Source organism: Numenius arquata, chromosome 8 (genome assembly GCF_964106895.1).
Source record: "Numenius arquata chromosome 8, bNumArq3.hap1.1, whole genome shotgun sequence".
NCBI lineage: Eukaryota > Metazoa > Chordata > Aves > Charadriiformes > Scolopacidae > Numenius > Numenius arquata.
The window spans coordinates 9674230-9687513 of NC_133583.1; the positions used below are offsets into that span (position 1 = coordinate 9674230).

Below are 13284 nucleotides of genomic sequence, written 5' to 3' on the forward strand. Positions count from 1 at the left end.
GTGCATTAAGAACTCCTCTGGTTATGTAAAGGAACTAAAACAGTCTGTTTTTCTCAGTCAGCCAGAGGAAGTAGTAGCTTGGGTACGTAATAACATGATAAAGAGTGCTTGCTCTTCTGTAGCCCTTACAGTCTGACTTGATTTACAGATCAGATCTCTGTTGATGACAGTAGAAAGACTGTAATGATGCCAATGACCGTGTCTGAGAGGGTCTCAGTTGTGTCTTTATTCCAAGTCCACAGAAAGGAAATAATAAAAACAGATAATCACATTAAAGTAATGGTTTCAGATGACACACACACAAAATAAGGTTATTCAGAGTTAAACTGCTAGTTTGTCTTCTTCATTCTCATATTGTTGAATATTGCAGGAATCCTGGATGAGAGTATGAATTTATGTACCGTGCATGCTGAAATGCCTAGCTATGATGCGCAGATCTGGGAACAATGAACATTAATGACAAGAATAGTATTAGAACAGCATCTACAGAGGCAATCATGACACAGGGCCCTGTTGTCCTTATCCAATAGGGCTCATTATGCAACTGAAAAACAGAGTGGAGACCTCATTTCTGATTCCTCCTCCTTTATAGCTTTCATTGTCTCTGGTGTTTTGTAAGCTATGTTTTACCATCCCTGCTTGAGTTTTATTTTGTATTAAAAGGAGGGCTTTGTACAGGTAGTTTCATGTTGAAGATGTACTCTACATCTGTTTTACAGTTCCTCAGCCCTTAAGTATGACTTATCCAAAACTGACTCCCCTGGCAGGTGAGGGAAATGCATCTTTGGGAGCATTTTCCCCAGACACATGCAGTTTCTGTGAACATTCTCATCAATATCAAGCTTTTTTTGTTAAAGCAGATACAAAATAAGTTGTCAAAATTAAGTAGCTAAAGAATAATGGCTTAAAATATTTTCACGTTGGACTGCTTCCAAGTCTCTGTTTAAACATTATATAGGTCCTTTGGTTTTCCCACCCCACCTTTCCCCCTACTGCAGCTGAATGAAGGCTGACTCTCTGCTTTGCTCCACTAGTTGTTTTAGACCCCCGATACTTAAACTGCAGAAGAGGCTATTGCTATATTCCTCTTCGCTTTGCAATACCTCTATCAGCCCCAGTTACATTTCCCTTGTTTACCATTTCAGTGTCCTTGTCCTCCAACTATTAACATTTCTAAAGGTCACCACCTGTCTCCTGAGTGCATGGAGGGGTATGTGCATGCTTCTGGGCTTCACTGGTGAATAATGTAGAACTCTTTGGGATGACAACAATACTGTTTTCAGTAGGTGCTGCTAAACAGCAAAGTACTAATAACATTTGCAAAACAATAATAAACTCTTTTACTTGCAAAGTCATCTCTAATACATCCACTTCAACTGTGTATTAGCCAGTGCAGTAAAGATACTCATCTAGGTAATGTTTCACAGACTTTGCAATTTTAAGCATTCAAAGGAACTGATGGAAATACACTGGCAGATTTATTTTTAGGTTCAGCAGCAAAGATGAACATGTGATCTTGTAGGGCAAAGGTACTATGATTTGGCTTTCTGCTGTGCAAGTGTGCTGAACAGCTCTTTCATAAGGCTGATAAAAAGTTGTCTTGTTTTTCAGACTCTCCCAAAAGGTGCTGATGTTCTTAAGGAGGGCTAAGCCATTCCTGCAAGCCGTGTAGAGAGCATTTCTTTTTTGCAAGAGAGTTTCTTTCTGTCCTTTGTAAACTAGGCTCATTCTACTCTCATGGAATAGCTTCCTGGAACAGCATAGCCCATCCTGTTGCTTTAGAAGCAATTTCAGTAACTGAGTGTGCAAATTATGCTGTGAGAGCTTCCAGCTTAAGACAGACACAGCTCTCCGTTGACTTCAATTGGAGCGGTTTTCTGAATTCCCTAACAGATCCAGGTAGAAAACCACTTGAAATTAAAGAGAATCAGATGGTTTATTCCATTTAAAAACTTTGAAAAATCCCAGCATACATTACAATATTCTTTGAGGAATATACTTGGTGACAGTCTAAATTATCCAAACTCGGTTTTCCAAAACTCCCTGTTATTCATGTTCCTCATTATCTATCAATTACATTCAAAATTACCTTCATTACCTGAAACCTTGATTATCCAAATGTATTCATTGTCCCCTGTGATACTCTGATAATTGATCTTGTACTGTATTACTCCAGCTGATGCTTCACTGGTTATGAAATGACGGCACTGTTGGTCTGGCACGTGCTACCACAAGCTCGTCTTTCTCTGTGCTGTTCAGCATAGACAGTTATAAGAGCATGTGTAAAGCTCTTGATCATCTGCCATCAATAGGTAGTTGGAGAAAGTGGATCTGTTACTAGCTTCTGCAGCAGCAGATCCAACAGAACCTTCCTTGAGATAACGATTCTGGAGAAAACAGAAGAGAAGGGGAGGAATGAAACTTCCAAGGCAGTAAGATACTTCAACACTTCCATGAAGCACTGGCTTTTCACAGTTTGAAATCCAGTAGTTTGGTCTGTCAATCAAATCTATTTACCTACAAAACTAGGCAAGATAAATCCCAGGAAGATTCACCAAATATTCATCCAATTTTTTTTATTGCTGTCTTCTGCTGTAGATGCCCAGAACAGAGGAAAAAGATTGTACTTTCAAGTACCATAGGCAACAATGTCAATAATGCTTATCGTTTGTACAGAACCTTAATTCCCAACACATTCTGTGGTGTCTCTCTACCAAGTTAAAGCTTGTTTCCAATAAAAACTAATGCCTGGAATATGGCATCCTATAAATTGCAAGAAAGTAAATTTGCCATAATTACTATTTAGTAATTAATTATTCCCTCATTATAGTTCCTGAATCATGAGCTAGAATATAACTTCATAATGATCACATAATTTTTTGAAAATGATAATACCACAGCTTTAATTAAGACTCGATGCTGAAGCATTTTCTCGCAAGTTGTTTCTTATTCTCAGGTGGAGAGGCTGGATCATGAGCTTACTTCCTCTCTTTGAAATGAGGCTTTGCAATGGCACGTTGCAATTCCAACTGGGTTAAGTTTGGTAAATTGAATTCAGTGCAGTTTTCTGCTGGTGCAAGTGGTTTGGACAAGACTTGTAGCTGCTGAGCTGCTTTGCATGAACGTATTTGTTTCTATGGCAAATGCCATCGCTGTGATGTTTAGACTGAAAAAACTCTCTTTGAGTGTTGCACCCCAAATGTTGTTTGGTTTCTGCTGTCAGCCTCGGGCATGGCTGTTTATTTCAGTGGTCTTTTGCATTTATAATTGGTATACGTGCATAGATAGCTTCATGTAACTATGAATAGTTTCATGTATATTTAGAAGAAGGGTATATCATCCAGAGCAATATAGACATAGTTCTTAGCTGAAATGGGTTGTTGTGCAACAGTATTTATTTACAGGATCTTCTCAGAGCATCATAGCAGTTGTAGATGAAGTCCTTTCATATTGGAACTTCTACATTTCCAATTTGGCCACTGGTTATTGCTTTTGGGCCTTCCAAGACAAAAAGCTTAATGTGATTCTAGAATGTGATCATGATTCCTAGGACAAATGTAAGTTTAGGTCTGCAGTAAATTTCTACCAATTGAAACTTGGATTTGAGGCATGTTTCTGAGCCACAAACGTTCCCACGGCTATTCTCACTGTGGTTCCACTTAGGCACCTGCTATTGCCCGAGGCTGCCCCTGAGGTCAGTCTCTAGCAGAAAAGGACGAATCCTACAGTAAAATACCACTCGCTATGAGGAACTGAGCTTTTAGTGACCTACTTGACATACCCTAAAGGCATTTAAAGGGAATATCAAATATATGAAAGGCTTGTTTAAAATGAAAAGTGAACAGTTCTGAATCTCACATTTCCCTGCTGTGGCCCTCTTGTCTTGTGAAGTCACTGTACTTTGAGTAGCAGTACTTTGTACTTCGGTGTGCTATCTAGCATGATTTAGACGATAAGCCATACCTATATTTAAATGAGATGTATTGACTTTTTTTTCTACTGAAAAAGTAAAATAATGTTTATTTTTCATTTCTTGGAACTATTGTGCCTTTCATTGATGAGAAGAATTATTTTTAAGTAGCTTCAGTGGGGTGAGAAGATCAGATAGAGTAAAAAACCCACTGTGGTCTTAAAACACTGCACTTATAGTGCAGAGGGATCCATGTCAAAGATTTACACTGGTTGCTCTAGGTTCCACTGGAACTGCTAATTCTCCTTTTTATTGCATAAATCTGGCCTTCTGTATTTGTGTAAACATGTGCTGAGCTGCCTTATCAGGATCAACTGTGTTTAGATAACTTGTCTTATCTTAGTGACTTTTTTTGTCAATACTAAGATTTGGTGTAGCAAGATCAAAAAAATGCATTGTGTGTGGTTTTAATAGTCTGAAGCAATTTTTAAGTTTTTATTGCATTTTTATTGTTTTTTTAATCATCTTTATAGTTCATAGCTAAGTTTTACCCCTAACTAGCAAGTTCTATGATGTACTATTTCCTATATTGTACTAAATCAATCTTCTAAAATGTATTTAAATCCAGTTCCACATGTAAAACCCACTAAAGAGTGCTCCTCAACCTTTTCTTATTATGAGATGCTCACTCTTAATCCAAATAGCCTCTACAGACTTCCTTCCAAAAGTGAGTCACTCTATCTTATTGAATAAGATTTGTCCTGGGGGATAGATGTCAGTTCTTGCATTACTACAGTTTTACATTCATCCTAATTCAGTGGGTTTAGTGGGGAGTGAATAGATGCCTTGACGCATTGTTGTAATGAAGCAGAATATGCATTTGATTCATTTTTAAAGGCTTTTTGGTGCCTTGTATGTGCATGCACTATTCCAGTTGTTTTCACTTCCTTCTTAACTCCTCCTATAGGCAGCATCTGTGGAACCATTATTGTTTTCTTTGCACAGAGAAATTGCTCCCGTAGCATTCAAAATGTGAATAATTGTTCAAGGGCAGAAAAAAGATAAATGACTGGCAGTTGTTTTTCAGTTATATTAATTTTATTAGTCATGCATTCTCCTGTGCTTTTTCCGAGCTATGGGACTTCTTTCTGTTAGCAATTAGAGCTTTGGAACAAAGAAAACTTCTGCTTAGACGCAGTGATTAATTCAATACCCCTGCCTACACTCCTCAGTTGAATCTGGGGACAATGTTGTGGTGAGTTTTAATACCTGAAGCTTCATGTGACTGATTCTCTCTGCTTGGGGCACTTGATGCAAATAGATGTAAAATAGAGTGTAAGAAAAGAATAATCCCTCACCAGCTCCCCACAGCACATTATTTCTGCATTCCCATCAGCTAGCTGATGTATGTGCAGAAGTGGTCTTTCATACAGACGCATGAGATAGATAGAAATAATCATTTATTGCAGTCTTCTGCAGCTAGTTCTTCTGGCCTTTGAGCTCCCAGCAGCCACACCAAAGAATGGTCTTCCCACCTCAGTGAAGGCTGCACTGGCCACTGAGCAGCCTTGTGCTCAAGGGAAACCATCTCTACATGTCTCTCAAATGCTTCCTGCTGTTAGAAAGATATGGTAGCAGTATCCATGGTGCTACAGTCTGTATCAGTCCTAAAATGAGCAAATCCCTGACCTCCAAGGCAGGAGTTCCTGCTGAAAGTTGATCTGTGATTGGGGTGTTTTCAGCCAGGAGGGAGAGGTGGAGGCTACTGTGCTTTAAGTTATTCATCCAAGCTTATGAAATACGTGAAACAATATTAAGTCCCTTTAGTTACCATAATTAGGGACATTTTATTTGTTTTTAATGAAAGCCATTTAGTCAAAACCAAAATATTAATGATAAAGTCAGTTTGGATGAGTTCTCCAAACTTAAATTATTAAGGAAAAATTTTATTATTAACTAAACTGCCTTTTGTGTAAAAATGTTAGAATGCTAAAACAGATATTTCAAGAACTTTAAAGGCTTTGGAAATTTTATTAACAACTACTTTTCTTCTATAAAATATATTTTAAATATTTTTTTTTGAGATTTCCTCTCTTGAAGAGGAAAGACTTCTAAAAATCTTTTTAAAAAGTCTCCTGAACAGGAACAGTATTTCCATCCCAATGGAAATACTCACATCCCAATGTGACCCATGGATTCCTGACCATGTTACACATTGAAAATAAATTCTTTTCCTCAGTTAAAACCTTTTGTAACAGATGGTTTAGAAAACTAACAATATTGGTCAAACTTAGGTGCTTCATAAAGAAGCAATTACCCTTTCACTTTTAGATATTGTGCCTTTCCCCCTGTATTTTGTTCTTTTAAAGCCTTGCATATTAAGAAAACCTGTCAATTTTAATGTTTTCAACTGGTTCCTCAAAAAGACAAAGAAAAAAAAAAGAACTTTATTCCTATTGTTAGAATGTCAGTACCTGGAGAGCCTTTAATTTTTTCCTTTATAAAGCTTTGAATTGTTCTGTTTGAAGTTCAAATTCAGGAATAAAACAAAAGTCAAAACGGAAAGTATGTTTTCTATATAGCAAACTAATGGACTTAACCAGGAAAAAGCTGTGTTTAGTTCTAAAGCTTGTCACATAAAAGGAATTTTAACCTCTTTGGGGTTTCTTTTTTTGGTTTTCTTTCTTTTTTTGACACCCCAAAGGCCATTTTTCCAACATTTCAGAACTACAAACATATGTACGTACCTTGATAGTTGTGTGTGAAAATTTATAATGGGCACTTTGTGGGGTTGATCAGAATCCCATTGCAGGGAACACGGAGCCTGACTTAGACCTTAAATATAGAATTACAATAATTTAGGCTTCAAAGTCAAAATTCCGATAAAGCAAATAAAAATTGCTACATGCCTTTGAATTTCTGCTTCCACTCTACGTGTATTAGTGGAAGGAAAGTTGCATTTGAAGTGGTCAGCATGCAGATGTTTGCCATGTGTTTTGATTTTCTTGTAGAATCTGGGCCCTCTATGATCAACTTAAAGTCATTATGCAGTTAAATGCTCGCTTTTCAGTAGTGACCCATAATCTCCAGTGTGAGCATATCCTTAAGTACTTATATGTACATGGGGGATTTGTACCTGTGCTTGGCACAGTTGAATATAGCTTTGAGAGTATCCATGTGCCCATTGCAGAATCACATTACAGTAAATGTCTCTGAATGCCAGTCTCAAGGAGCTCCAGTTATTATTGTTTAAAAAGTCAGTGAGAAAGAGATTTACAGAAATGTGTGCAACCTTGGCTGTTGAGAGCTGGCATGTGTGTTTTGGCATCCTTGCTCTGCTGGTGTGTAGAAACTTGCTGAACCATGCTTGCTTGGTCACAGGTCTGAGCTTTTCCAAACAGGTTACAATCTTAATAGACCAACAGGCAAAGGCTGTTGATTTGACTTATGGAGGAGGCTCATGGGCTTTGGTGCATTAATCAACCTATCCGAGGTCGTGTGGGGAGTGGGTTGCTGTGCCTAATATATAAGGACACATGATTTTGTTGAAATCATAGGTCATCCTTAGGTTTTAGCTCAGTTTTGAGGGTAATGGGTCTGATCCACTGTCGCTTTACTGCTACTTTATGGTTATGCACTTCACTAATATACCTGGAGTTTTAGTGTACTATCTACTGGTAGTCTTTGGAAAATACTGATGTTCCTAATTGTTTAATAAATCTTTAACAGAGCTTTTAGTGAGTGTGAGGGTATGCATATTGATTTGTGTATGCACGTATTAAGAAAATAATACCCCGAGGGGTTGGACTAGGTGATCTGCAGAGGTCCCTTCCAACCCCATATGATTCTGTGAAAAAAGTAAGGCTGTTGAGAGAATCCTGCAAGATCCAGAGAGAGGAATGCATGATCACAGATTATAATAAGGTGTAAAGGTTTTCCACTCCTTAAAATGGAGAAGTTGACATATTAAATTGCACATACTCTAATGATGTGGACTGACTCAGAGAATTTGAAGGAAATAACAGCTGTGCACATCAAAGCTTAAAAATAGAAACTTCATCAGTCAGTAGCAGCTTAGAATGAATGAAGAAATCACAAAATTATTAATTATGGTGGTTAGAGAAAGGAAACATAAAGTTCAAGCTTTCTGAAGGCAGAATGCTGTCTTTAATCATGCAGCACATCTGCTGGGTATCAGCGCCTTGTCCTGCTGAGCCACTCTGTAAAGGTGGGGGGCTGATGCCCAAACGTAGGCACCTACTGCCATTTCACATACCCTAAGATGACTCAAGCTTCCAACCTGGCTGACAGATATGACACAGGGCATATGAGAGACTCCTGCCCTTCTGGAGTGGCAGCTGGATTCCCCAAGGCATCTCAGATGGCAGTAGATGCTTCTGTCTAAGGAATAATTGCACGGAGACATAAGTACAGACTCACTTTCACTTGCATCTTTAATACACAGTCACCTGAAGCACATCAGTAGTTCATAGCAGTGTTTGCAGTGGGTAATTGCAGAAAGCAATGAAGAGTTTATCTAAATTTAAACTTAGGAAGAATTTTGGGGTGACTAGAACATTTATCCAGATTAAAATCTGACCAGGATATAAAGTTAAAAGCTATCCTAGTGTTAAAACTGTATTTAAAACCCATGATTTAAAGTTGCAGTGGATGGTTGTTTACTTAATGACCTCAAATCTACAAATTCGTTCTAACATTTGCCTTTTTATATATTCATAGTTAAATATAACTTGAATGTTGTCCTAATTACATTCTCATGTTAATTTAGCTCTGATTCAGAATTTCTATCATTATTCTTTGCAGAATTATTTTGAAATGACGGAAAGTTCAGTAAAGATGCTCCAGTGTGTGATTGTGCCTTTGAATTATTTATCACATTCAAAGACAGAAATATGGTTAAAATCTAGTTTGAGATGTAAATGAGACTTGGGTAACGTAAGGAGGAAGTGAAAATCCATTTTGCAGAAGGACATAGTTTATTGGGTGCATTGTTTGATATTGTGGGAGCACTTTGCGGCCCCACATGAGTGGAGAGTTTCATAGCTTAATAAGAAAACATCCATCCCACCAACTGGCAAATGCTATCTAAGCAGATAAGACAGATAAAGTGTGGAAGAGGAGAGAGAGAGGTACAGAGACAACTTGCCCAAATGACAGAGTGGATTAGTGACAGATTTAAGAAGAGAAAACAGATGTCCTGCCTTGGTACAAACAGCACTCACATTGCACACTCTTTTCCTGCTGCTACGTGCTATAGAAACAAAAGCTCTCACAAGCAGCGTTTAGTTTTTCACAATGCATCACAGTGACAAGTAGTACAGTGTTAATGTAAGGTTGTAGAAACCATGATTAATGCAAAAATTCATACTTGTGGCTGTGGCCCTGAGCTAGGTAGAGAACAAACAATTGCTGGTGAGGCGTGTGTGAGTCTGAGAGGGCGAGAAACTGCTGGGGAAAAATTCTAAAGGAGAAAAGGAAACTTGTCTTAATGTAAGCAGCAGTTTTGCTAGAGGTAAGTGAGGGGAAATTCTTCATTTATAAATGGTTCGTTGACCCATGATAATAAAGCAGTGCTGCAGAAGAAGGATAATTATCTACTTAAGTATCAGATGCCCTAAGGGTAAAAGCTTCCCTTCTCTCCTTTTGAAAAATGAACTCAGATTAAACGAATGTCCTTTTTCCTGTTTTACTGTTGACATGGATTTCCTTTTTATGAGTAAAATTAATTAGTTTTTCTATTCCTTTATTCCTGGTATGGAAATCAGGTCTGCCAAGCAAGTTTCCAGCTCTTCCCTTGGGCCCCAAGTTCAGCCAATAGCATCCTTTCTGGAGGTGCTTTGTACAGTGTGCTGGGAAGGCACAAATAAATTACAGGAGCTTTATTATGCCCAGTAGGTTGCCAAGAGGCACAGCATTTTAGAACTAAAAACCCACAAAATTAGGCTTTTTGTCCCTGTCTAGGATTGGTTTATTTCCAAGTACCTGCTTTCTAAATACATATTTCTCCTTTCTTAAATTTTATTACCATAAGTTATAACAAAGGAAAAAGAGAATAGCTGATGTTGTACTTAAAAAAAAAAAAACAAACAAGGGACAGATTTTCAAAGCAGATTAACACCCGCAGCTGGGGCCAGTCTTCTCCTGTTGGGAGCTGCTAGCTGTGGAGCTCTCTCGAAAAATCTGCTCCCACTTTAGCAAATATCCACTGCAATATTGGCTGTTCTCATCTGGCCTCTGAAAAATGATCAAAACCTGCACCTACTTCTTTACTTCCAGAATATGTCTGTTTTTCTCTTGAATCAGAATGATAAATGTGATTCCTGTGATAAACTTGGTGAATGTAAAGATGTTGTCTCTGTGTTTATGAAAATAAATTATCTTTCACGTGTATTAATCCTTCTTTATTTCAAACATCTCATGCAGTTGTTGAAAATCAGGTTGATGTATCCTTTGTGTGAACCTGTTAACTGCAGAGCATCTCCTAGTTACATTTCCTGGAGTACAGAGAATATTCCTGAATACCTGCAGGCTTCAAGATGCAGTAAAAATTAAAATAATTGTAATACAATGGCATGGAACTTAATTTTCTTCAAATAGTCCTTTGAATGCTTGTTTTAATACTGAAAAAATAAATTTTTAATTTTCATAGCTTTTGGTCATGAAAGTTCAAGTGGTGTTAAAGGTGCTTTTAAGGTCTTTATTCTGCAAACACAGTACTGTAAGTCAGAAAAAAATCCTGTCTGCAGGGAATTGAAATGAGAATCAATTCCCAAGTGCTTGCTTGTTGGATTTACAAAACCAAGGCTCTGCTAAGAATTCTGGACCCTATTAATAATGCTACAAAATTGACTTTCAAGTGAGGAATCACAGCAATTATTAATTTCTGTGAACACAACAGATCAGGTGACTGTGAATAGCATCCGTGTACTTCCATTGTTTGCTTTATAGCTTCATTCCACTGACTCACGAAGCACAGTCACCAAGGTAGAATAAAATCAATGTGTATTTGTCGTGTTGTGAACACCATGCTTAAAAGAGAATAGTCTTAATTATCTTAATGCATTTTTAAAAACACATAATATTTAAAACAGGTGAGCATACCTTGTGAATGGTAATTAATGTGATGTAGAAATAAGTGACCTGCTACTGTCAGCGTAGTGTTAGCTATTTTCACATTTAGGTACCTAAAATTAGAGGTGTAGGATTAAGATTTTTAAAAATACATACCACATATGTCAAAAAGCATTGTAAAACTGCTGCCTCAGACCACATACCCAAACCTATCTTAAATTCCTTTGGCTTTCTCCCAGTTTTAATCACAAAAGAAAATGTCTCTGGCTTTAAGAGGTGTTAAATATGAACATCTCCATACCTCTCCATCAAAACGGTAACTTCAAGTATGTGAAAACTTCACTTTCCTTTATATGTCTCAGTAGTAACATATAGTCCTTATTTTAGTCATTTTACCATATCTGAGGGGTCTGAGGAAACTTCTTCTGAACAAATCATATAATTCCCTGTATTTAGCCTTGTGTTTTAGTTGCTCTTGCTATAATCTTTGGAGAGGAGGAATTTAGACAATTCAAAAGTAATCAGAAGCAGGTTACAGCATAGAGATTGAGTCCACTTCTGGCCACTCAGACTTGTGTTTGTACCTTGACGATACCACCTTCAGATGTCCTTGTTTGTCCTCTACGGCCAGTGGAGCGTTTCCGTGACCTGTGTCCTGAGGAAGTGGCCGATTTATTTCATACGGCACAAAGGGTTGGCAATGTGGTGGAGAAACACTTCTGCGGCACCTCGCTCACCATTTCAATTCAGGTTTGTAAACCAGTCAACTAAAAAAGAGTTTAATGGTTTGTTTTATCAAGCTTTCAACCTTCTTTCCTAGTTCAATGACAAAAGGATGTTCAAACTTCAAGGGGCAATAAATGCAAAATAATAATAAAAGAAGCATAGTAACTGCATTGCAGTCTGCCAGATTTGCCATTGGAAAAAAAAAACCTGAGGCAAACCAGTAGGAAAGTGCGGATAATTAATAACTGCAAAACTTTGGAATAAGACTGAGAAGGCTCCTAAACGCAGTGCTTGCTTGCTTGTATTTCAGTAAATACTCTTCCTTCAAGGAAGTGTTTGCAGGATTGACCTAGAGAAGGGGCTGCCACATCTCCCTGTTCAGCAGGTAACCCACTGCTTGTGATGGAAACAGGTATTCCCTGCTCACAGCTGTTTATATGCAGGTGGAGAGATGTAGATGTGTAAATATGTTACCAATTTTGACCTTTCAGTTATTTGTGCTGGGTGTTTTTATATCAGAAAAAGAGCTCTGTTTAAAGCGAATCAGGAGACTAAGCCCATTTCATTAGAATAAGAATTTAAGCAAGCATGCTTTGATTAAATCCTCACTTACGGGTCTGATTTTATATTCACAGGGATCAGAAATCTATTGCTAACTATTAAAAAAAAAAATGATCTAAAAGAATGAAAAATAACAACTGTTGCTTTTGTGGTCTAAGATATAGTTTCTCACTGCCATAGCCTGATATGGAAAGATACCTTGTCCAAAAACTCTGTGTTGACCGGTCCCCAGGAAAATATGCTAAATTAACATACAGTGAAATTGGATGTAAATTATTATTGAGTGAGATTTCTGAATCCTTCTTAGTTCCTCTAACCTGAAACTTCTCCCTTTGCTTACAGGATGGCCCTGAAGCCGGACAAACGGTGAAGGTGAGTGCTTATTATGCAGAATACAAATTAAGAGACAATTATAAGAACTAATAAAAGATCAAAGCTAGTCATCTGCAGACTATTGCTGTATTGTTATTCTATCCTTGAGATCAAAAAATCCCAAGTGTACAATAGTTGTAAATACTTTTTATTGCAATTGCACAGGATAATGTTTACAGGTTTTCTTTCTAGACAAAAAATTTCAATCATGAAAATATCTTTTCTAAGCTGCTGGGTGTATTTATGCAAGGAAAACCTTGGAAAAGAGGCATCTGTTTAAGTTTTTTGTTTTATGAAGAAAATATTGTCCTTCCATTCATAATCTCTTTGTTTGTGTTTTTATTGCCTAATGAGTTGTAGCTAATTATAGGAACAGTTAAACTGAACCACATTATGAAAATATACCTTTTGTCTATGCTTTTTCTCTACATATTCATATCACATTCTTGTTGCTGAGGTTCAAATGTAATGGAGCCAGTGAAGCTTAAAAACAGATTTTAAGTGTACTTCTGAAAAAAAGGCAGGGGGTGGAAGAGAAGGATTTATGATTATACTCTCCACTTGCGTAATAACATAGATAACATCCAAGATGGCTCTCCAGCCATGTTTCACTGCCTTGTAAT

General features: G+C 37.5%; 1 protein-coding gene across 1 annotated transcript in view; it reads left to right on the forward strand.

Annotated features, from left to right (window-relative positions):
- The window catches only part of FHIT (fragile histidine triad diadenosine triphosphatase), a 416321-nt gene that overhangs the window by 267066 nt on the left and 135971 nt on the right, over positions 1-13284 (forward strand). The window contains exons 2-3 of the mRNA XM_074152418.1: positions 11607-11752; positions 12632-12661. Of these exons, the coding sequence (XP_074008519.1) occupies positions 11607-11752; positions 12632-12661 (176 nt within the window). The remainder of the gene's footprint in view (positions 1-11606; positions 11753-12631; positions 12662-13284) is intronic.